The following is a 25,772-nucleotide window of genomic DNA, read 5'->3' as shown; positions in this document are numbered from 1 at the left end:
GCAATTCCTGACTACTGCTGAAGTAGCAGATGAAATAATGTGGGATTTGAAAGTATTTATTGATAATGCTATGCGAAAAGTATTTTACTAAATGTATCAGTTATCTGTTTATAGAATCTCATTACTACTCCTGGGAAGAGTCTATGTCAAAAAATTCAAAATTCTGCACCAAAAAATTCACATTTTTGCAAAATTCTGCATATTTTATTTGTGAAAATAATGTAATATAATCACACTAGTTTCAATTGTTTTGGCAATTAATTTAATCTACAATACAGAAAAAAGTCACAATAACTATTCAACATTTCCTAAATACACATGGAAGTGAAGTTACAAATACTTGGTAATTAATACCCTGCATTCCAGTTATAATCCTGGATTTTCATTTAAATTACTTTACAGAATACCAAACCGCGTGCGCGCAAAAAAAAAGTAGAATGTCATTTTAAATTGCTCAGAGTTTCACACATGAAAGTCATACAGTTTTGCTAATCATTCTCCTGGACCTGGCTGGGTACTTCAGAAAGTGCATGGTTCTGATTGTCCTGACATTTTGACTGCTTGGTAAATCTTTTGTTTGCCCTCAGTCTTTATATATGGATAAGTAAAATAAATCCCAAGCTGTAATTTAACCCCATTGTGCCACTTTGGCTCAAGAAAAAAGTGAGAAAGGCACATAGATCTTTCTAGCTGAGGATTACCTTGCTGTTATTTATAAGGCTCCTTTACATCACTCTAGCACTGCATGCATCTGATGAAGTGAGCTGTAGCTCACGAAAGCTTATGCTCAAATAAATTTGTTAATCTGTAAGGTGCCACAAGTACTCCTTTTCTTTTTACTGTAAAGCTTGTTACATTTGGAAGTTCCTGATTAAATATTGGTGCAGGTGATTTCACCCTCATCGCCTACCGTTGGAAAAAATCTGCAAAATGGCTCCTTGGAAGGAAAACTCTTAGAGTTCCACAAAATGTTGTGGGTAAAGGACGGTTGTTTTCTCCCCCTCATGTAATTAACATGAGTTCCACCTCTCAGAACCTGTATCTCCGAAGGGATTTGTTGGAAGTCTTTGTACCAGTTCTGGAGTCCCTGTCTTTTCACCTGCCCTCACCAGCTCCCATAAAGTAGTGCTTCAGCTGAGCCTTGCTACTAAGGCAGCTTCTGCCAGTGGCTAGCCCTGGGTGTGCCCTCACCACCAAAAGTAGTGATGTTCCAGATCATGGAGGTGGTAACAGGCAAAAATCTAGCTACCATTGCCAGGACTTGACCCATCTCCACAGGCAGATCCCTGGACCTTGCAGAAGGCTTTCCATGGACTGTATTTCCTTCCCAAAGTTTCCACTTCATCTCAGATACTATTTGAGAACTCAGGTAGAGTTTTAGAATTTTATGTGTAAGAGAAGTATTGATTTATATCTTAAGTTCTCTGTACCATATTGTCAGTTGTCTTTAAGGCAATTTGTGTCTAAAGATATGTAAGCTTTGGAATTTTTAAAATGTTTATGCTCTTGAAAGTGACAGATTGATGTCACTGGATTAGAATCAGTCCAGATTTCCTTACATTGCTTTGTTATTGTGTCTGATCTGCATACTCTCTGGTATTTATGTCTTATGCCTCCTCTGAGGGGAGACTGCCAGATCGTGTAGTGGTTTTGTAATGAACAAACATCCTCACTAGGCACAAGGATGAGATTTTAAACTTTTACCCTTGTGCTCCAAGGAGGATTTGAACTGAGGTGTTAGAAATTAAAGTAGAACCTAGTTATACACCACATGACTTAATCCCTGCAACATTTTTTTTATTTATAAAATAAACACTTGATCGAGTGTTCTTGAAAGTCTATATCTTAATACAGAATAATTTTGTAACTAAGTTATGGTGTGAAAGTAATGTTGTCTGACTTCAAACATCTTGATTACTTGGCAAATTACACTGAAATCACGTAACTGACTTCTTGTCTGAAGACATTCTTCTTTAACCGCCTACTTAAACTTTAGCAGATTAAAAATTAAATGAGATCTTTACTTCCTGTCCATTCTGCTTTGTGTTTTAGATGTATGGCACAAGATATTTGGGGGATCGTGTGCTGAGCCTAGTGACCTGCTAGGCAAGGCTGAGAGCTTCTTAATGAGGCTTTGATCCCTAAGTCATGCTGCACTTTGCATAATCTCTGTGAATCTAAGGGTGAAATGTTTGCTCAGGGGTGGAACGCTGAGGAAGAGTGCTTGGCTGCTAGGCAGATACTAGGGCTGTCAGAGGAGCCCGGAGGGCAGCAATTGAAATCAGGGAGGCTTTGGGGAAGCACTTTGACAATGAACAGCAGCAACATACATCTTTAGAGTAGCTTCCATGATGCATGCCGTGTTTTTTTCCTAAGAGGCTATGTTGACATCTGGGGCCACATATCCCAGTAAGAAAATGATTAAAATGCCTTTTCATGTACTTGTGATTGCAATGTGAATTTGCAGAAAACAAAATAAAGATCATTTATCATTATAAAACTTTGCCTTTATTGACCAAGAAATAGCACATTGACACTTACCAAAACACAGATGCTTGCTGGGAAAGGAGGGACTGGGAAAGGGCAGACCCTCACAACTGTGTGTAGATCTAGCTATCATTGTGAAAGTTGTGCGAAGGGGTGGAGTGTTGGGGAAACTGAGGAGTCCCAGACAGTAGAAAGGAATGTGCGGGCGGAATGTGGATGGGTGGGCAGGGGGGCTTGTAAAGAACTGTGCATGTGCTACAGTGGAGGTTGAGCCCGGACTTGCTCACTCTGCAACATTATTAAAGACTTGAGCATTTCTGTTTGCTCCTCCATTACTTTTATCATCTGCTCAGTTGCGTCCCTAGCAAATGTTTGATTCTCTTTTCTGTCCTGCCTTTCGGCCTCCCAGCACTCCTTTCATTCCCTTTTCTCTGTACTGGAGCACTGCGGTACCTCCCAGAACGTGTTATCTTTGCTGCATCTTGGCCTCTTTCTTATCTGGTGGAGACGGTCAGCAGGGGTGTATGGGGTGTTCCTGAAGGCCACATCTGGTGAAGCACAGGACAATTCACAGAAGCGGGGTTATTAAATTCAAGGACAGTGTTGAAACATTTCACTTATATGCACCTTTTGCAACATACCAATCACTTTCTCAGTGACCCTTGCCAGGCACACATCTCTTCCAGCACCCAAAACATGGTGAGTTTTGGGGGAGGGTTGGGGAGAGTGCTGCACCTGAACAGAAGAAAATACAGTCTTTGCAGGGGTTGCGGTGCTGCTTTACAGGGAAATAACGCTCAAATTATCCCACACTTTTCCACAGGCAGGGATCATTCTAGCAGACATCTCACTGCTGAGGGTAAGCAGGGAAACCAGGGTACGTCTACTGCACACTTGCGGCTTCCGTCCTGTTCTTTATGCAGCTCACCTACGTGCCGCTTTGGTCCCTGCACAAGTGATTGCTTAATGGCGTGGGACAGTGTCCTACAATGGGGGAAGGAACAAAGCTGCACTGCCGTGCAATCTGTGCCAGAGAAGTACCGAGTACCTCCAGGAAACTTTGCTGGAGATCTCTCTGAAGGATTCCCATCATATCTCAGCGTGCATCAACACCTTGTTCCACAGTACTACACTGGGAAATGTCCAGCTCCCAGAAACACAGCCAGCCTCCCACGTTTCTATGCCCTGAACCCGCCTCCGCACTACACACGCCACAGTCACTTGCCAGGCATCTCATCTGCTTCTTGCTTGCCAGAGAGCAACTGCTGGGACTGGCTAGGCACCTCAGGAGTGGAGAAAAGTTCCTGGCTGCCTGCCCCACCAGTTGACTCCACTGGGAGTGCCACATCCAAGTCTAGCTCCATCTCTTCATCAATAACTTCATCCTTCTGGTTAGGTGCTCCTTCTGCCTCCTCCATTCTCTCCGAAGTATCCACGGGGCTCTTGGAGGTGGGATCACCATCGAGGATACTGTCCAGCTCCTTATAGAAATGGCAGGTCTTAGGTGCAGCACTGGAGTGACGGTTTGCCTCCCTCGCCTTATGGTACACCTGCCTCAGCTCCTTTATCTTCGATCTGCACTGCAACGTGTCCCAATCATAGTCCTTTTCAGACAAGCCTTGAGAAATGTGCCCATAGATATCCCAGTTCCTATGGGTCAAGTGCAGCTGGGACTGCACAGACTCCTTTCCCCATATACTGATCAGATCCAACAGCTCTGCTGTGGTCCAGGCGGGAGAGCGTTTGATGCAATAGCCCGCCACGGTCACCTGGAAAGATGCGATAAGACCTCCCTGTGCCGAACCAGCAAGCAGGAAATGGAATTTAAAATTCCCGGGGCTTGCAAGGGGGAGGGGCGGATTGTTGTTTACCTAGATTCAGGGCAGCAGAGTTCAAACTGCTGACCAGAGTGGTCAGGATGGGCATTGTGGGACACTTCCTGGAGTCCAAATAAAGCAATTAAAGCATGCGTTGTGTCTACATTGGCTCTTTGTCGATAATAAAGGGAAGGGAAAAGGAAAAAGTATCTCGTAGGGGTGGAAGTATTTTGTCACCAAAACCGGGCATTTTTCCTGACAAGTCGCATCGCTGTGCGTACGCACTCACTATTTTGTCGCCAATGTGTGAACAGACTTGATTGGAATGAGAAATTTTGGTTTAATGTCTTCAATACATATTACACCTTATGGAGTTTAACAGTCTAGACCAGGGCCGGGCAAACTTTTTGGCCTGAGGGCCACATCGGGTTTCCAGAATTGTTTGGAGGGCTGATTAGGACAGGCTGTCTCTCCTCAAACAGCCAGGCGTGGCCTGGCCCCTGCCTCCTATCCAACTCCCCTGCTTCTCGCCCCCTGACGGCTCCCCAGGACTCCTACCCCATCCACCACTCCCTGACCACCCCCAGACCCCCCACCCCTCACTGCCCCCCGGGATCCCTGCCCCATCCAACCCCCCTGTTCTCTGGCCTCTGACTGCCGCGACCCCTATCCGCACCCTTGCCCCCTGAGCACCCCCCCACCCCAACTCCCCTGTCCTCTATCCAACCCTCCCTGCCCCCAAAGGGGGGGCAGCAGGGGAGGGGCCAGGGGCTAGTCTCCCGGGCCAGGAGCTATGGGGCCGGGCAGGAGAGTCCCGCGGGTCGTAGTTTGCCCACCTCTGGTCTAGACAAACCTTGAATCAGCTCAGATATCCATTTTCCCCCCTTTGCTGATCATGTGTAACTTTGTTGTTATTCTGAGAAACAGTTTCCAGAATGTCTTTCTCCCTTCCCCAGTAATGAATACAAGTTAAATTGACAGATGATTACATTTGTTTGCCTACCTCTTTTTTCAGAAGATCAACTGGTGTAATGATATATTAGATTTTATTTAGATATGGCATACTGAGTGAAAAGTACCTGAGGATTTGATTTTTAAAAATGACTATTGATGTATCAAACATTGTAGGCCTTATTGTCTTCTATACGGACAGAAGGGTGAAGAACCATGAAGATCTTGGCAGGGAGAGCATTGTAGGGGGCACTTCTGTGAAAGCCTTATCACATCCATGGTATTGGATGCAGAGGGAAACCACGGACAGTGGCTTCCTTCCTGGAATTTTAGAAGCGAATACTCAGTCCCTGTCCACATTTTGGATACCCCTTGAAGGGTGGCCCCAAAGGAAAGGAATTGTAGGGGATTTCCTGTCTTCGCTTGGCATCACTGTGTGCTTCCAGGTGGCCAGCCACCGGCTGATTTGTGTAAAATGGTGATGGTGTAGGAGGAGTGAATGTGGCTTGCCGCTTTCCTCCAGTGTTTTTGGCCATGTGGATCAGTGCTATATATGGTCCCTTGTTTGTGGATGACACATCTACTTCTTTTCTGACATTTTCCCAGGTTGAGATCTGCTGCAGATTTCACATCTGTGTCATTGGTTTTCCGCTACTGGACCCGCTAGTGCAGCAGAAATATATATTTCTGCTGCCTTTGGATCTTTTGTGGTCATGCAGGGATCTTAAGGATCGGTGCAAATTGTTTTTCACTGTTAAGTGTTTGATAATAGTATATTTATAATGGGTGATGGGGAAAAAGCTTTGTGTTGTACAGATTTGTGGCAGTCAAAAATTCATTACTTTTTTGCTTAAAATATTGCAGATCCTTACCACTGGTTTTGTTAAAATACTGTTAATTCTTACAGTAATCTTGCTGGCTTCCATGCTGCGGAAATTACCGAGAATTGTTTTTATAACTGACTCTGGTTCTAGCAGTTTAGTGGGAATATGTATTTCTTTTAATCTCTAACTGGCAGAAATGCAAATGCAGTTTGTGATGGTGGTTTTTAAATCTAATTTTCTATTTCAAAAATAGGAGATTCAGGTGTCTGGGGCTTGAAAAAAAACTTTGCTTTGCTGGAGCTTTTGGAACGACTGCAGAATGGCCCTGCTGGCCAATGTGGGACAACAGAAGAAGCTATTGGCCAGTCTGGAGAGGTATTGATTCCAGAATGCTTATCTTTGTTTAAAACTGTGAAGAGGAGTTAGTTAGTTTAGTTAGTTTAGTTTTAGTTTGTTTGTTTTTAGTTTAACAAACATTAAAACCAAACACTTACCAAATTAAAAATTCCTATGGTTGCAGAATGTATGTATTGTGTATATATACAAATCCTAGATCTCAGCAGCTAATACACGAATTGCTGTTTAATTATTTGCATTTTTTCAGAATAAAGAAGTACTAAAAACTTGAATAATTCATTTGTGCAGTGACTATGGTCCAATACATATAGATTCAAGTAGAGGCAAAACCAAAATTACCACTTAATTTGCACGCTTACGTTCATTGAAAAAAGTCATTAAACTCTTCTGGAGACTGCTCCTCTTTATAAATGTCTTTTATCTGCAGTATTACAAAAAAAAGAAAAGCTGCAGCACTTCCTAAAAATCTGAAAATGACTTTCTTTCCCAAATTTCATCCTTTTACATTAATTTGGTAACTGCATTAATTAGCTGTTTTGAGTGTTTCCTGATGGCTGCTTATACACTGATGTTATTGCAGTGAGATCATGACTGAGCCAGTACAATATAATCCATCCTAGAAACGATGTATTGTCTTAAAGAGGTGCTCACCCATTGATATCCTGTTTTTGTTTTTTAAAAGAGACATTGGAGAAAGGTCTGGGATCTGACTTTCATTGTTTTTGAGCATCTTCAGTACCTATTGAATTCAGTGTGAGTTGTGGATACTCAGGACCTCTGAAAATCAGTCTCCTGTGATTCACTCAAATGGTGAATTTTTTTAATATATTTATTTATTTGTAAAGAAGGGCTTGGTGAGAGAGTGCAGAATTTAAAATCACCCATTTGGAATAAGGTGAACGTTTCTTAGCAATCAGTGATTTTAAGGGGAGTGAAATTTTTAGGCTTGGACAAGTTGAAAGTATCTAATCTAATTTATTTTAAATTATTGAAATCCAATATTAACGCACTAAGGTTTTTTGTTAAAGAGCATCATTCGTTGTGATGAAGATGAAGCTCATGTTGCATCTGTATACTGCACTGTTTGTGCCACTCACTTGTGTGCCGAGTGTTCACAGCTTACCCATTCTACGAAGACATTAGCAAAACATAGGCGTGTACCTCTTGCTGAAAAACCTCATGAGAAGACCCTGTGTTGCCAGCACCAGGTGCATGCTATTGAATTTGTTTGTTTAGAAGAAGATTGTCAGACCAGTCCCCTAATGTGTTGTGTCTGCAAAGAATATGGAAAGCATCAAGGTCATAAGGTACTGTTGTTTTTCTATTACACTCATGCTGTTGGGTCGTTTAAGAAAATAATACTACTTTCCATTGTTAAGCACACAGACTCCCTCCCTCTCTTTAGGCCTGATCTTTGAGCCTTTATCAAGAACGTCCCTGCCTTTTTGTTCCTTTCCTTCACTTCAGGCAACTGCTATGGTAACAGCGCAATAACTAACAAACAAAAAATCATTGTGATCTGTAAAACCACAGTGCTGTTCTTCATCTATTTATTAAGGCAGAAAGACTCATCATCTATGCAAGCCACCAGTTTTGATAGTTGTCAGCTGTTCATGATGTAGAGGTTGCACTGTCACCCAGAGAATAGAGGGTGGTCCAAACAGTGTTTCCCTTTTTCTCTTTACATTTTATTAAAGATAGGGGGGGAAAGACAAATGTGCACATGTAGTTATTTGTGTGATTGCTATATCCCTGTTTCAGTCGCATAACAAAATGAATAATACCTGATTTTTTTTTTTTAATTTATCAAAGATTAAGTTTAGTCCAAATTTTTCCTCTTTTTTTCCTTCTCTAATTCTTTTGCATAGTATGGGGGGAAATCTTATTTTAGCTCGGCTGATGGTGACTGGAAGGGAAACTAAGAGCTGACATTTGGTATGTGTTGCTTTTGATCGTAGCATTCTGTTTTGGAACCAGAAGCAAACCAGATCCGTGCATCCATTTTAGACATGGCACACTGTATAAGAACCTTCACAGAAGAAATCTCAGACTATTCCAGAAAACTAGTTGGAATTGTTCAACAAATTGAAGGAGGAGAACAAATAGTGGAAGATGGAGTTGGAATGGCCCACACAGAACATGTAAGAAATTGTTTTTCTCAAACACAACATAATTTTTTCTGTAGTAACCCAAAATCTTTTAAGAGTGTTGTATGAGAATTATACATAAGAGCTCACTCAGAGTCCAGTTCTACAAGTTACTGAGTAGCCTCAGTTCTGCAAAGTCAGTAGAAATTGAATGTGCTCACACCTGGAAAGACTGAGTCCCAAGAGAGATGCCAGGAGAACTTCTATCACGTTGATTGTCTCCTTGATTTTACTGAAATTAGAGTGGCTTTGGAGAGAGCTATATACACCTCTACCCCGATATAAGCCCTCAGGAGCCAAAAAATCTTACTGCGTTATAGGTGAAACCGCGTTATATCAAACTTGCTTTGGCCCCCCTGCTTCCTGTCCCCTGACTGCCCCCTTCAGAGACCCTCCCCATCCCTAATCATCCCCAGGACCCCACCCCCTACCTAAACCCCCTGCTCCCTGTCCCCTGACTGCCCTACTCCATCCACACCCCTGACCCCTGACAGGCACTCACTGACAGCGGCGGGAAGCAGAGCAACGTGGCCCCAGCTGCAGTGCTGCGCTTCCCACCGCCAGTGAGCATGGGGAGGTTGAGGAAAGGACTCACTTGCGGCGGGAAGCGGAGCGATGCAGCCCCAGCCCGCTCCGCTTTCCTTGTCCCGGCCCCAGCCGTGTCACTTGGGTGGGGTGGGCGGGGTGTTGGGGAAAGGTCCCGCACTCACCAGCAGCGGGAAGTGGAGCGCTGTGGCTGGGAGCTGGCGGGCTGGGGCTGGGCTGCTCTGCTTCTGCCGGTGCTGGTGAGTGTGTGTGGGGTTGGGGGATCCCTTCCCCCGAGCAACAGGGCTGGGGCTAGGGCGAGGGAAGCGGAGCGGGCTGCTTCCAGCCCCCCCACTAATCACCCGGGCCACTCTGGGCCTGTGGGGCCCCCAGAAGTGTCCCCCCACAACTCCTGCCTCCCAGACCCTGGGGGGGAGAGGTCCTGCCCCTGACTGTCCCTTGACCACCCCCTGAGACCCTCTGCCCCTTATCCAACCCCTCGGCCCTGGCCCGACACCCTTAACACGCCGCTCAGAGCAGCGTGTCGGAGCCAGACACACTGACGCACTGATCATCATGGAGCAGGTCCTCAAAGAATCAATCCTGAAGCACTTACATGAGAGGAAAGTGATCAGGAACAGTCAGCATGGATTCACCAAGGGAAGGTCATGCCTGACTAATCTAATCGCCTTTTATGATGAGATTACTGGTTCTGTGGATGAAGGGAAAGCAGTGGATGTATTGTTTCTTGACTTTAGCAAAGCTTTTGACACGGTCTCCCACAGTATTCTTGTCAGCAAGTTAAGGAAGTATGGGCTGGATGAATGCACTATACGGTGGGTAGAAAGCTGGCTAGATTGTCGGGCTCAACGGGTAGTGATCAATGGCTCCATGTCTAGTTGGCAGCCGGTGTCAAGTGGAGTGCCCCAGGGGTCGGTCCTGGGGCCGGTTTTGTTCAATATCTTTATAAATGATCTGGAGGATGGTGTGGATTGCACTCTCAGCAAATTTGCGGATGATACTAAACTGGGAGGAGTGGTAGATACGCTGGAGGGGAGGGATAGGATACAGAAGGACCTAGACAAATTGGAGGATTGGGCCAAAAGAAATCTGATGAGGTTTAATAAGGATAAGTGCAGGGTCCTGCACTTAGGATGGAAGAATCCAATGCACCGCTACAGACTAGGGACCGAATGGCTAGGCAGCAGTTCTGCGGAAAAGGACCTAGGGGTGACAGTGGACGAGAAGCTGGATATGAGTCAGCAGTGTGCCCTTGTTGCCAAGAAGGCCAATGGCATTTTGGGATGTATAAGTAGGGGCATTGCCAGCAGATCGAGGGACGTGATCGTTCCCCTCTATTCGACACTGGTGAGGCCTCATCTGGAGTACTGTGTCCAGTTTTGGACCCCACACTACAAGAAGGATGTGGATAAATTGGAGAGAGTCCAGCGAAGGGCAACAAAAATGATTAGGGGTCTAGAGCACATGACTTATGAGGAGAGGCTGAGGGAGCTGGGATTGTTTAGTCTGCAGAAGAGAAGAATGAGGGGGGATTTGATAGCTGCTTTCAACTACCTGAAAGGGGGTTCCAAAGAGGATGGCTCTAGACTGTTCTCAATGGTAGCAGATGACAGAACGAGGAGTAATGGTCTCAAGTTGCAATGGGGGAGGTTTAGATTGGATATTAGGAAAAACTTTTTCACTAAGAGGGTGGTGAAACGCTGGAATGCGTTACCTAGGGAGGTGGTAGAATCTCCTTCCTTACAGGTTTTTAAGGTCAGGCTTGACACAGCCCTGGCTGGGATGATTTAACTGGGACTTGGTCCTGCTTCGAGCAGGGGGTTGGACTAGATGACCTTCTGGGGTCCCTTCCAACCCTGATATTCTATGATTCTATGATCCGCTGCAGTGTGCAGCTCCACCCCGCCAGAGCGCTGCTTTACCACGTTATATCTGAATTCGTGTTATATTGGGTCGTGTTATATCGGGGTAGAGGTGTACTTATACTGCATATAACTATGGAAAGTAATTTGTCCATGTGTCCTCATATACTGTTGTATTTTTTTCAAGTTATTTCTCCCTGATAGTATTTTTTTCATACACTGTATACATGTAATAAGTAATTGTTTATTGGAATAACCTATGCAAAGGCCTTAGTGCTGGGAGCAGATATACAACCCTCACCAAAACTGTGCCTGTTGAGATCTGAATCTGCTGGTCACTCATTTTGAAGTTAGGAGTTGGAATGTAACACAGCACTAAGTATTATGCTATTTGAATAAAATGATTTTTGATTGTTAATTTTCTATCTTTGATTTTATGACTTTACACTGTAGGTCCCAGGTACTGCAGAAAATGCCCGTTCATGCGTCCGAGCCTATTTTTCTGATCTTCATGAAACCCTTTGTCGCCAGGAAGAAATGGCACTTAGTGTGGTTGACGCACATGTGCGGGAGAAATTGATTTGGCTCAGACAACAACAAGAAGACATGACTATCCTGTTGTCACAGGTTTCAACTGCTTGTCTTCACTGTGAAAAGACTTTGCAGCAGGTAGGTGATTAAGTGAGCTGTAACATGGAGCAAGGGCATAGTTGGATCTGTAAATGAAGCTTAGGTTATAAACTGCTAAATTGGACAATGCTGTGCTTTTAAATTTTCTTTATCATGTTAGAAACACGCTATTGTAAAGTGAGATTGAAAACATTATAGTAATTATTTGTGGTGTGAATATGGAGACACAGGTGTATAGCTCAGGCTAAAAATATAGGTTTTATAGGGGAAAGGTTTTACAATTGCTGTTACTAATGAATACTTTATTGGAAATAAAGTCAGGGTAGAAAAATGTTTGCTTGGAATTAAGTGGTTCTTTGGAAGGTTTGCAACCCAAACATCGCAGCATTGTGCTGAGTATGAGAAGTAAGTTACTATACTAAAGGTAAAACTGACCAGTCTGTTTTCATTGTCCAAGATGAGTAAAGAGCAAAAAGTAAATAAAAAAAACATTTAGTAAAGAGTCAACTTTATTTTTTAAATTTTTTCAGTTTTATCTATTTGATATGCTGTTATTGTAAGACAGCTTTTTATTTTTTTAACATGATTTTAAATTGCTTTTGTCTCTTTTTAAGCCATTGGGAACTAACTCTGGTCAAATTTCACCTTAAATACTGACATTCTACTTAACTAAATTTCCCAGTTTTAACCCCTGGGTACAGTTTTTCACCGTTATGTAGTGTTGCTGTATGCTATTTAACCAGTTGCCATATTCCAAGCCTGAGGAAGCTACATTTCTGTGAATGGTATAGATATTGTTCTTTCACACCACTGGGGGAATGAAGGGTGAGAGAGATGTGTTTTCTCTTTGGGTTTTTTTTTTGTTTGTTTTTCCAAAGCTCTTTGAGCTCTATTAGGATTAGATTTGCAGTATAAAAGTGGAAAATGTATCATAATTTCTTAAATGCATTTTTTGTAAGTGTAAACTTTGTTCTATGAGATTAATCAAAATAAAAAAGAAAACCGTTTTATTGCCATACATAATTATCTGCCCCTTTTTTTCCATTAAATGATTTACTAGTAGAAAGAGTGCTTCTGCCTTTTGTCTGTTTTAGGATGACTGCAGAGTAGTGTTGGCTAAACAGGAGATTACAAGACTACTAGAAACATTACAAAAACAGCAGCAGCAATTTACAGAACTTGCAGATCATATACAGCTGGATGCTAGCATTCCTGTCACTTTTACAAAGGTATAGTCTTCAAAACCCTTTTCATATGTCTTCAAGATTCTAGTGAAAATAGAACTATCTGCTTTCTGAAATTCAAAATGTGTATTAAAGGAAAACTGCAGTGTTTTATCACCAGACTTTTCATAGATGCTGCAAATGCATTTGTTGTGTAAAAATATCTTTTTAAAATTTTTTTGGCTGTGACTGACTCTGATTCCAGAATACGGAGGCTGCCATCTTGCACTATGACACAAGATACTTACTCTCTGTTGAAACAGATGGGGGAAAAAAACAGTCAGTTTGAGTGGTGTTTCTTTGTCAATTTGCATTTAGAATATGTTTGCTACATAGATAGCTCTGTTTTTTTACCTGAACTGCTATATTTTTCACTATTTTTAAATTTTATTTTAATGATCAAGATAGCTGTCAGGAGTTCTAAAAAACCAAGAGATACTCTCTGGAAAGCAGCCTTCCCCCCCATTTGCTCCCCCCCCCCCCCCCAAATTGGGAGTGGTTTTGGACAAACACCAAGCCTGGTGGATGCTGGTTATTTGATTTCTTATTTGCCTATTAAAAATACAAAAAAAAATTCCATTACATATTTCCATTTACAGCATTCAAACTGGTGTATTTCTTCCATTGATTCTAATCATGAATTTGTTCCTCTCATAACTTAGCGTTTGGTACCAACTTGGCAGCCTTCATATTCTGAGTAGGTTTTACTGCTTAGTTTCAATGTGTATCTCAAAATAATATGAAGTTGTTTCTGAAAGAAGGTTGAGATGATTGTGAAATTTTGGTAATACACTGGAGTTTCCTCTAAATGATTTGTTTCCTAATCCTATAATTAAAGAATTTTTGAATGGGCTTTGAATCACAGTTGAACAAAAAGACAAGAAGTTTGAGAAAAGTGAAGGATGATGTTTTGTTTGTGTTGTATATTTGGCTGCATCCATATCTCTTCATTGTTAATGGGGGAAAGGAGACACTGTTATTTTGGGTGACTTGCTGCTGTTTTCATTATGAAGCAGCAAGAACAATGCCAATGAAGTGCTTTCCTGAAGGGAAACAGGGGCTTCGGTCTGGAGACTGTCTCAGTTGTACTGTATGTTATTACTAGGGTTACTATCAAAATCCGTATGGTAGAACCTGATAGTTATAAACACCTCGGGAAAAGAGGTTGTTCATAACTCTGAAATGTTCATAAATCTGAGCAAAGCGTTATGGTTGTTCTTTCCAAAGTTTACAACTGAATATTGACTTAATATAACTTTGAAACTTTACTATGCAGAAGAAAAATGCTGCTTTTAACCACCTTAATTTAAATGAAACAAGCACAGAAAGTTTCCTTAACTTGTCTAATCTTTTTTAACCTTTCCCTTTTATTTTTTAGTAGTTTATTTGTTTTTCTTTTCTTTTCTTTCCTTTCCCTTTTTTGGTCTCTGCTGCTGCCTGATTGCATACTTCTAGTTACAAATGAGGGTGTGGTTGACCAGTCAGTTCGTAACTCTGTACTTCAGTATTGCTTTTAATTTACTATTAGTAGATACCTCATGACGTGGAATCTTTACTACTTTGTGCAAGATATTCATGTGAACTTGCATGAAAGAGTCAAGAAGACAATAGTGTGTATTTTCAGGAATATTCCTAGTATTTCTGCACCAAGGTCAGGGATTCAGAAGTGGATTCTATTGCACAGCTTTTCTCACTGATTACTAATGAGCAAGGTTTAAGATTTTTGTCACGGTTATTTTTAGTAAAAGTCATGGACAGGTCGTGGGCAATAAACAAAAATTAATGGGAGCCCTGACCTGTCTGTGACTTTACTCAAAATAGTGGAGGAGAGAGGGCTGGAGGGGGAGGGGAGGGAAGGAAGGAATGACACCTGGATCCCCATGTTGGGGACTGACAGCCTCAGTCAGGCCCAGGCCCTGCCGCAGGGGCACACAGCAGTGGCTCCGGCTCTGGCCTCAGCAGTGGGGGATGGAGGGGGATGCATAACCCCAGCTCCACCCCTGCCTCTGACAGCTGAAGCCAAAGTCACGGAGATCCAGTAAAGTCAGAGAATCTGTGACCTCTGTGACTAAATCTTATCCTTACTGATGAGTTAATGCCCCTCACCTGTAGAATTTGGAAGCTTTTAATGTAGTTGTCGGAAGCTCCAGGACGAAACCTTGCCACTCAGCTCAGGCCACCAGGTTTTTCTGCCTCTGGTGGTGGAACAAATTGGCAGGTCAGTTTCTCCTGACCATTTTGTTATATAATTTTCAATTTTTTGTTGGCAGTGAGTTAAAATATATTCTCCCCCCACCCCCCGATCAGGTATTTGGCAGCATGGTGGTTTCAGCCACCCAGATCTGCTGCTGCAGTGACTCCTCTCTGAGACTCCTCTGTCCCCACTCAGGTATGGCAGAGCTGTCTCACAAATACCAGGTACATTAAAGTGGTGTTCCCAATGTGAGGCAGCATTTACACACTTTAGAGGGTGAATTATGCTCTGTCTGTCCCCAGCCAGCCAACCCTCTTGCTGCCATGGCATGGTGCTCAGAGTAAGACCCGCATGTTGGGTCCAGCCCTGCCATGAGGAACCATAATTCCAACACAGAATAGTCTGATCAGGAGCTTCTGAGCACTTAGGGAGATACCACCATAAGGACGCCAGCCAGCCAGCTCAGGAGGGTATGTCTCTCAACAGACCTGGGCTGGAGGGGGGAACCACAGAAAGAATCCAAACTCTTTGAGGTCATGGAATGGCATACTTGATACAGCACAGAATGCAGTGTCGTTCTCCAGTCATATCTGAGTGTCCCTTAGATTGTTGCTGAAAAGCAACCCAGTTTTTTTTAAGTGGCAACTCAGTTTTTACCCTAGACCTTGCATACTCACTATGGAAGCAATCTTTGCAGGATGGGGAAGCATATTTGGAGGACAAAATTTGAGTATACATCCTTTTAGTTCACTTTGACACCCCATCAGTGGTGTATCTAAAGTTAAACAAAACAAACAAATAAAAAGCACCCCACAAACATGGTTGTATGGGATAGGACCAGAGGACCATCTAGTCCAATACGCTGTCTGAGAGCAACCAATACCATTTGCTTCAGAAGAGGGTACAAGTAAGTACTGTGACAGGGTAGGGCCAGATGGCTATAGGAGAGTAATAGAAGGCAGATATATTAGCCCCAGGCTAGGTAGGTCCCTTTTCCTTGGGTAAGGTAACAGGAAAGCTTCCAGAACAATCAGGAACCTTCTGGAGACAATTAAGACAGGCTGATTAGAACACCTGCAGCCAGTCAATTAAGGCAGGCTAATCAGGGCATCTGGGTTTTAAAAAGGAGCTCACTTCAGTTTGTGGTGTGCATGTGAGGAGCTGGGAGCAAGAGGCACTGGGAGCTGAGAGTGAGAACGCAGACTGTTGGAGGACTGAGGTGTACAAGCATTATCAGACACCAGGAGGAAGGTCCTATGGTGAGGATAAAGAAGGTGTTGCGAGGAGGCCATGGGGAAGTAGCCCAGGGAGTTGTAGCTGTCGCACAGCTGTTCCAGGAGGCACTCTAGACAGCTGCATTCCACAGGGCCCTGGGCTGGAACCCGGAGTAGAGGGCGGGCCCGGTTTCCCCCCAAATCCTCCCAACTCCTGGTCAGACACAGGAGGAGTCGACCTGGACTGTGGGTTCAGAAAAACAGCCAAGCTGAGGGCTGCTGTGAAGCTCCAAGGCGAGCAAATCTGCCAATAAGCACAAGAGCCACCAAGGTAGAGCAGGAATTTTGTCACAGTACATAGGAGGCAATTATGCTGCTCAGAATGGAAGTATCCTGCTACCTTCTGTTCGAGGTTGGTCTGTGACTGAGACACGAGTCTTTTTATCTCATCCAAAAGTAAGAGCAACCAGATGTCAGAGCTTCCCCATGGCAATGGGAAAATGCCCTGGGCAGAGAAGAATCTGTTACCTTTCAAGACAGTAAAGGTAAAGGGCTCAGAAAAGAGGGAGAGGAAAAGTTGAAGTCCTCCTAGTTTTCCACTGACATCGAAGCCAAAATGGTCTTGCTAGATAGCCAAGGAACTCACACTGCACCTTCAGAAAAGACCAGATATATTTGAAGCAAGGATTTTTTTAATCCAGACCAGTTATATTTTGGTATATAGACGGAACTCAACCAGGAAACTTCATTCCTTGATATCAAATTTATGTTTGTGGTGTCAGTGGAAACAGATACTTTAGGGAAGGAACTGCCTCTTTATACAGAGCTCAGCACAGGGGGGCCCTGCCCTCTAGATGCTACCATAATACAAATATAATAATAGTTACGAAGTAATGATGGATATCCGCTACATTAGCATTTCTATATTGGATTCCTGTACAACCAAGCACCATAGAAATGAGAGCTCAGGGACTCATGGCGTTCTGCAGGGAGCCACAGCCAAGATGAAAATTCTGATGTCATCAGAATGAGAGATTATATTAGTCTGTGGCTGGCCTTCCTACTTGCCATTAGTGCCAAAAGGCAGGTTTTGGAATTAGTTCCCCTATCTGTACAAGAACCACGTTTTTGGTGTTGTGAGGGAAAAGGTCATTCTTATAGCTCCAGAAACCTTTCTGTTTAAGGCACATTCTTCTTTCCACAGTTCCTGGCAAATGGTTCCCCCATCATTTACTGAGTGAGGTTCCATGGTCCCAGAAGGTCAGACTAAATGAGCATTATGGTTCATTCTTGGTTTAAAATCTATTAATCTATAAATTAAAATGGCACTTTACAAATAGCGAGACATGTTGCATGGCACAGAGATCCTGAAGTTTCCTACAAAGACAGTGAAGATGGATCTTTTAGCATGTTTTCAGTGTTTTTATATATTTTTTTTCACCAGGACAACAGGGTACATATTGGACCAAAAATGGAGATTCGAGTTGTGACCCTAGGATTAGACGGAGCTGGCAAAACAACTATTTTGTTTAAGTTAAAGCAGGATGAGTTCATGCAACCTATTCCAACAATAGGTATGTAACTGAGTGCTTTAAAAATTTGACGGATTCATTATTAGGAATAAGAGTATAAAAAGTGAACTTTTCTCTTTTAGGTTTTAATGTTGAAACTGTAGAATATAAAAATCTGAAGTTTACTATTTGGGATGTAGGAGGGAAGCACAAGTTGAGGCCTTTGTGGAAGCATTATTACCTCAATACACAAGGTAGGATTGCTAAAATATTTAGACTGTTTATTTGGTTTTGTAGTTTGTGCATTCATTAGTGCCAGAAGAATATGACTAGAAATCATTTAACCATAGGAAATTGACATAAAATAAGTAATTCTGTGTAAGGTGAAGTATGGGTGCTAGATTCATGGCCTAAGAAAATATTTTGGACCAGTAGATCTTTGTCGCTGGAAAAGTTGCATTCTTCATAAATTCATCAGCTCCATAGTTCATGGAGCCATAACAAAAATTAGAACCTCTGTTCTAGCTGGTTTTAGCTGACAGCGGACAAAAGTGCAGCATTCGAGAAGTTCACATGGTGGCAAGTAGCACTTCACATTTATAAACGTTGGATAACATTTGAAATTAAAATATCAACTCTACAAAGTGACATAACTTCTGACCCAGTATTGGAGCACAATGTCCAATCCTAGTTACATTAATACAGATAAAAACAAGTGTATCAGAACAGCTTTGCTGTCCACATGGTAAAACAGTCTTCTGAATGTTACTGGCATGAAAGTGCCTACTATACTTTTGGGCACAGAATTATGGGGGTGTCATAAGTGCTCTAAGTTTGTTTTCCATTTAAAGTGGGGTTGAGATTCCTGAATCTTTCAAGGATAACAAACTTCTAGGTACATTCTTCAGACCTTCTTTGCAAAATTCTGAGATATTTTAAATCACTCTTCTTTTAAAAAAATCATTTTCAGAGATTAACATCATCTCAAAAGTCAGAATGTAGAGATCACCAACATAGGGTCTTTTCTCCTATGAGAGTAGAAGAGGGGCAAGGCTAGGGTGAGAATTGAAAATACCAACAGTTAATTTGCTTCTTTACTATAACTGTTTTATTTTTCCACTGTAAAAGTGGGAAGCACTGAAATTTACACAGAGAATTTCTATTCTCCAGTTCTGCCTCCTTAGCTCATTAATTTTCCTTCCACACCTCTCATTGTCTACAACCCCCAGGAGTTCCTAATAGTAAACGACTCTATGCCATCCCTTCATCCATGCCATCTTACAGCCTCTTTGGCATGTAAAATCCTCCCACAAGTGTACATAACTTTAACTCAGGGCTTGGCTACACTTGCAAGTTAGAGTGCATTAAAGCAACCCGTCCACACTGGCAAGGCACTTAGAGCACCGGGACTCTGCAGCTGGAGCACTCCTGGTAATCCACCTCCATGAGAAGCATAACTCTTGCCGCGCCTCGTCTGAAACGCCCCAGCGTCAGTGTGAACGAGGTGTTGCATTACTGCGATCGGCCTCCAGAAACGTCCCATAATCCCCTTAAGTCAAGTAGACACTCTTGTCATTGTTTTGGAATTGGCTGTAGGAATGCGGATATGCCCTTTTAAAACTCCGTTTCTGACATCCGGCGTACTTATCTGCTCCGGGACAAAGCAACGATTAGTGTGGAATGTTGCTTCCTGTGCGTGAGAGAGAGAGGCCGGGGGAGGGAGGTCTGCTGCTGTCTGAACTTACAAGAGAGCATGCTGACATGCTCTCAGTCCCCCCAAAACCCACTGTCTCTCTCCCACATATACCCAACACACTCCCTGTCACACTCCATTTCCCCCACCATTTGAAAAGTACGTTGCAGCCACTTGCATGCTGGGATAGGTACCACAATGCACTGCTCTGTGACATTGCAAGAGCTGCTAATTTGGCCATGCCAGTGCACTTGAAGCTGACAGTGTGAACACACTGCAGCGCTTTCCCTACTGTGCTTTCTGAGGGCTGGTTTAACTCACAGCACTCTACATCTGCAAGTGTAGCCATGCCCTTAAGGCTTGTCTAAATGAGAAAATTGCACTGGTTTAGCTAAAGATGTGATTTTGAACTGATTTGATACTGGTTCAAAGCCATGTGGACACTCTCTTATTTTGATTTAGTGTAAATTGATTAGGAATTGCTTTAAGCTAAACTGAAGCAAGTCTCCACACAGGGCTTTGAGTCAGTTTAAACTAAATGGGTTTAAAAACAGATTTAAGTTAAACCATTGCAACTTCCTTCTGTAGACAGGGTCTAAGATGCTGGCTTTTGGGAAGACTTTTTTTTCGAATAAGTATGTTTATCTGTACAATATCTTAATAATACTGAGGCTTGAGTTAATGTGCAATTCTGAGACACGCAATCTGTGCATTGTAGGTGGTTCTGTGTTGGAAATAAAGAGGAGTTTGTGGAGTTGAGGAGTCAGTGCATTTGGGTATTATGTCTGAGTGACACTTGAGAGTGTGCGTAACATGTTTCACTATTTTTTTCATAGCGGTGGTATTTGTTGTCGATAGCAGTCACAGAGACAGGGTTAGTGAAGCACACAGTGAACTTGCAAAGTTATTAACAGAGAAAGAATTGCGGGATGCCTTGCTGCTGATCTTTGCCAATAAGCAGGTATTGGTGAATTTTTTTCTATTCCTTTTTAAAACTGTAATTAACACAAATTTTGTGAACAGTCTGCCATAATTAAAAAGTGGGGATGGGGAAGGAATAAAGTTTAATGTTTTTCCTTAATATTTAGTGACAATATTATAAGAAGAGACTAGTCACTGATTTAATAAATCCAGTAGCTATTTCTGCATGTGTGACAAGGCCAGTAAAACCTTCTGTCCAGCCTTAAGACTATTAATTTGGTTTGAGGTTTTTAAGATGATGTGGGAGATTTTCTAGCCGTTCTAGATAATCTATATTCTTATCAGTGAAAGTGAAATCTCTAGAAAATTTACTATGTGCATTTAAAATAATGCTTGGCTCTCTTGCAGGATGTAGCGGGGGCTCTTTCAGTAGAAGAAATCACAGAAATGCTGAGTCTCCATAAACTCTGCTGCGGCCGTAGCTGGTATATTCAGGGCTGCGATGCTCAAAGTGGCATGGGACTATATGAAGGATTGGACTGGCTTTCAAGGCAACTGGTGGCTGCAGGTGTACTGGATGTGGCTTAATTTCATGACAGTTGCAAATTAAATTTGTAATTCACTTATTTGCACGGGTTAGGATGTTGTAAGAAGGTCTGCATTGTGAAGATGGAGATTTATCTAGAGCTCTGGTTACAGAAGAAAATATACGTGGCACCTGCTTATCAAGGATTGTGGAATTGGTGCAGTAAACACTTGGTGCAATTGCTACGGTTTTTAAAATTTGGTAATGCAACAGACTATTAGGGTGGGCTGGCTGCTAAAATGCCTAGATTTTTATTTTTTTGTGTGTGAAACTAGGTTGTTACTTCCAATTTAAGCAAGGTTTTTCTGCTAAAACGTGTATCTAAATTTTCTAATTTCAGCATAAGGGCACAGAAGTTACTTACTATTACAATAAAATTCTTATCCAAAAAGCAACTTCAAAAAAACCAAAACAAACTCTTGAGCTATTTAGAAAGCAACCAAAACTCTAGATGCTCTTTGGTAACACATGATGCCACTTGTTGTACATTTAAAAAAGCATTAGCTTAAATTTTGCTTTGAAAACTCCATATAGACACTACAAGAAGGAAAGTTATTCCCCAGTCATTTATTTATTAGCCTTATTGCATGCCTTGGGTTGTGTATAGGACTAGAAAGTGGTAAGAACGTAGTAGTCTTCCTAGGACCTTGCAGATTTAATGGGTGTTGGCATTGACTACCATTAGTAATAAAAGATGCAGTTAAATGAAAGCAAAGCAAAATTATACATATTGAAATGTCATCTTTCCATTAATAATACAAAATATATTGATGGGAGTTCCTGTGCATGCCCAAGGACATTGTCTTTAGAGATTAAACTTCATCCTTAAATCAAGTTAAGCTAAGAACTTCCTAAAGAAAGCAGTTGAAATATCAGCCCACCTCTATATTTTTACATGAGTTATGCTTCCAGAAAGAGGTAGCAGCCTTAAAATATTAAGTAACCTGCTGTGAAAGCACTGCACACTTAATAAGTCTTACTTAGAACAGCAGATGGTAAAATCTGATCTAAACTTTTAGTGTCTGATTCAGATTCTTTATATACTTGGAACTGTCACCAGTGCCTGTATTCAAAGATTATTCATTCACAAACTCACAGAATCTTGGGGCTGTATCTCTGTTTAAATTTGGAGAAGATTGGAATAATTTATTGATGTCTCCTCTTTTGCTGTGCACACAGTTCTGATCACCATAAATCTGTGTGGTGAGTACACCTGGTGACTCCTCTGATCCCTTCTGTAACTAACCCCTGGAAAGTGACGAGGCCATGCAGAAGGAATACTATGGTATTAGTACGTATTTTGTAGCATTTTTCCCCACTACATACAGTAGTTAAAACAAAGAATATATAAACAAATTATTTTAATACATTTGCACTTCAGGAGGCAGCAGCTGTGATAACTGCCCCCTCCTGATGACACTGGTTTATAATCACCTCCATTCTTTACATTTCATGCTAATGGTGTTATATGTACATTAAGCTTGCTGAAACTGAACAATTTGAATTGTAGCTCAAGTGACAAGTGTCACTGTTTTCAAAGGTGTAGATACAAATTAAGCTAGTCTTCACATTTAGAAGTGATCTTAAAAATCCTTGCACCCATACTAGAATGCTAAGAGAAGGATTTTACAGACACTAAGTTCAGACTGTATTTGAAAGCTATATTCTCATTCAGAATACACCTGATAATATTGTACATAATTTACATGGACTGAAGAATTTTTGCTGCCCAAATCAAACTGAAAATTGTTCACCTTTCAGCCTGCAATCTCTTGCACAATAGACATTTTCTGCCCCTTTGACTATCTGCTCAGCCTATATTGCAGACCCAGCACAGACCTTTATAATTCTTTGACTGTCCTTTTCATAGTTTTATTTTCAAATATTAACAAGTTCCTCAGGAACAGACACTTTAGCTGGAAGATTTTTAATGAATAAAACATGCATTGGTTGGAAGATCTAATATGAAATTTGTCATTTTAGTTGGTACATTTTACATCTTCAGTGGGTTCAATTGTACATGCTCTCCCACTGGACTGTTATTACTTTTGTTTTCTCTGGTTATTTTAAAGCACTCGGCAAAACTTTGAAGGGCTTGTAGAGAAGAGTATGTTTGGGGAAAAATTCACTTATTCATCTTTTACTTTCAGAACAAAAAGTTCTGCTGCAAATGTAGTATACTTGCATAAAAGTATTTTTTAAATACAAACTAATGTGACTGATTCAAGTAACTGTGAAAATAGGTCTTGCATTTGTCTGTGAACTCTTCAGGTGTTATCAAGTAAATTTATTTGTGTTATAAGTTAATACTATATATAAACTGCTTCAATTGTAAATTTTAAATGTCTTGAACTTCAGTTTTTAGTGTACTAACTTATGCAGGTTATGATTGGAATGTGCTTCTCACATTCTATTAAAATTAAAAAAAAACAAATTACAAGTATTGCAGAGAATTATCTGGCTAAGACTAAAGCCTGAATTGTTTAAAAAGTTAACTATAGCATTTAGCTGTCAAGTCTAGATTTTGGCTTAATTTTGAAACTGAGTAAACATAACATGTGCAGTGAGTGAAGAAAAGTGTTTTTAAATCTTGTTTCAAAATAGTAAACAATAGCTAAGCTATTTGAGCAGTAATGCCTGACTTCTTGGTATTGTCTAACTTTCATTGTATGTAACTGAACTTTTTCTAATTCTGCTTGTGGACTGAATGATGACTGAGGTTCCGTCTGCAGGAAGATATTCACCAACAGTTCTTGTTCTGGGGTACTGGAGCAGGGTTGGGTATGGTAGTACTTCACAAAGGAACAGCTCTTACGTAATGGAAGAGTGATTTAGCTGATGGAGTTTCTGAATGGCCTTGAAAACTTTTTTCCTAATAAAGAGAATACTTTAACCCTCTGGTTTAGGGTACTATCCTTCTTTTGGTACTTTCATTTAAGCCACTCTTGTTGCAAGTTAATCTAATGCTAGAATTTGGAAGTTGTTCACAATGAAAAGGTTATGGTCTGAAGATGACCATGTCATGATGCTGAAAATGTTGGCATTAGTATCCCAAATTCTCAAGGATTGGATTGGATTAATACCTACCTTCAAAAAACTGATACAAAAAAAAGGTAGCAGTATTTAGAAAGTAGGCCTCAGGGACTTCACTTTTAATACTAGCAGAAAAACTACTATCCCTGTGTTACAGCTAGGGCTATTGTGACTATCAGGCACAAATCTCAGCACTTAGAAGACCTTGACTGAGGTAAATGTACTTGGCAAGTTTGAAGTGCAGCTCTACTCAGAACACTCAAGTGGTATTTTATCCAGATGTGTGTACATATTTGTCATCTGACTTCAGTTACAAATGATATCACTGATTGAAATCAGCTGCCATACTGGATTTGTATTCCTACCTGTGTGCCAGGAATTTCTGTTTCTCATTATTGACACTATTGTAACTCCCTGAGTGAGAGAATAGCATGTTGTGGGATGAGCAGTGCTTTAGCATACTGCTGCTGTGCCTGTAATCTGAGATTGAATCCAGGTGGGTGATTCTTGAAAAAAAACTTCCAGGTTCCTCTGACAACTTCAAGACTGCAGTTATATTAATACAGGAAAAAAAACAACACCCTGACAATGAAAATAGGTTGTGTACAGTATTGTAGCCACATCAGTTCTAGGATATTAGAGAGACAAAGTGGGTAAAGTAATAACTTTCACTGGACCAAACTTCTGTTCAATAGCTTGTCTCTCACCAACAGAAGTTGGTCCAATAAAAAAAATCTCACCTTGTCTCTTTGAAAAGAAAGGCAGAGTTAAAAAAACCCACCCTCTTTGTATAAATACTGAGCATTCTTCTAATATAATTAAATCTATTTTTGAATTAATGCAGGACTATTGAAGTGAGAGTTTATATCCAGTGTGCTGTTACCTCTCTACTACACTAGTCTTGTTGCATTGAATTTAGTCTAAGCTAGGGACTTCCTTTTGACATTGTTTTAGGCAGGGAAGGAGGAAGAGAAGGTAGGCAAAAATGTGTTGGGTGCCAGCATGACATTAAGGGACAATTGTAAGCCAAAATGGGGGCTTAGATTAACCTAACTCTGGGAATACAAATGTCACTATAAGCCTTGTATTCAGGTAGAAGTTGGAAGAAATGAGACCTATTCAATGTTGTAGAGAACAGAGAGAAGATACTGAGGTATGACTGCTTTACACCATGCTGGTGGATCCTAAAGAGGATGAAACTACAGTATATGCATAGAGCAGTATGGGGCTCTTACTCAATGTAGCCACCTGGTGGCAGCATAGCAAGGAAAAGGGTGTGTGGGATGACCTTACACCATGGAAGTCTTCAGCTTCTTGGGGTTAGGTGCTGCCGGCAGAAGTTGGAGGTGTGTTCAGGCTGCTCTAACCCAAGAAATGAGGCCCATGCCCAAGGATTGTGGAACTGTAAAAGGTGATTTTTAAACTTTGTCCACACCCCCAACACTCTTTACTTGTAATCCATGTAGATTAGCCCCAGCCTTCTACATTTTTGTACAGAAATATCTCTTAATGAGGCTTCAGGGTACTGAAATGCCTGGAGCCTTTCCATTCACCTTTACGTATCAAAATTAACTGTTCAACTATTGAATGCATCTGCTTTGCCAGATATTACCCTAATTCAATATGCTACCTACAGCTATAATCTTGTACTCTTTATCTGACTTTATAGAAATCAGATCTTTGAAAAAAGCATATGTATGGTGCAAGTTTTTTTAAAAGCTACATCTAATAACCAGTAATTCCATATTCTGCCTGACTCTCCCCAAAAGTCATTCT

The 25,772-nt window shown here is 41.5% G+C and overlaps 1 protein-coding gene across 4 annotated transcripts in view; it reads left to right on the top strand.

Moving 5' to 3' along the window:
• Positions 1 to 23,861, top strand: part of TRIM23 (tripartite motif containing 23) — a 33,146-nt gene extending 9,285 nt beyond the window's left edge. For 3 of the 4 annotated variants that reach the window (XM_043546959.1, XM_037902911.2, XM_043546960.1), the window contains exons 3-11: positions 6,333 to 6,454; positions 7,465 to 7,743; positions 8,395 to 8,577; positions 11,445 to 11,660; positions 12,716 to 12,850; positions 17,697 to 17,826; positions 17,907 to 18,017; positions 20,293 to 20,417; positions 20,786 to 23,861. In XM_043546959.1, the coding sequence (XP_043402894.1) occupies positions 6,333 to 6,454; positions 7,465 to 7,743; positions 8,395 to 8,577; positions 11,445 to 11,660; positions 12,716 to 12,850; positions 17,697 to 17,826; positions 17,907 to 18,017; positions 20,293 to 20,417; positions 20,786 to 20,965 (1,481 nt within the window). In that variant the 3' untranslated portion in view covers positions 20,966 to 23,861. Of the gene's footprint in view, positions 1 to 6,332; positions 6,455 to 7,118; positions 7,247 to 7,464; positions 7,744 to 8,394; positions 8,578 to 11,444; positions 11,661 to 12,715; positions 12,851 to 17,696; positions 17,827 to 17,906; positions 18,018 to 20,292; positions 20,418 to 20,785 lie in introns of all 4 variants that reach the window. The other variant, XM_037902912.2, reaches the window with a different exon arrangement.
• The last annotated feature ends 1,911 nt before the right edge of the window (positions 23,862 to 25,772 follow it).

Source organism: Chelonia mydas, chromosome 5, assembly GCF_015237465.2.
Source record: "Chelonia mydas isolate rCheMyd1 chromosome 5, rCheMyd1.pri.v2, whole genome shotgun sequence".
NCBI lineage: Eukaryota > Metazoa > Chordata > Testudines > Cheloniidae > Chelonia > Chelonia mydas.
Note: the sequence above shows the minus strand (reverse complement) of the source record. Positions and strands in the feature narration are given on the sequence as shown.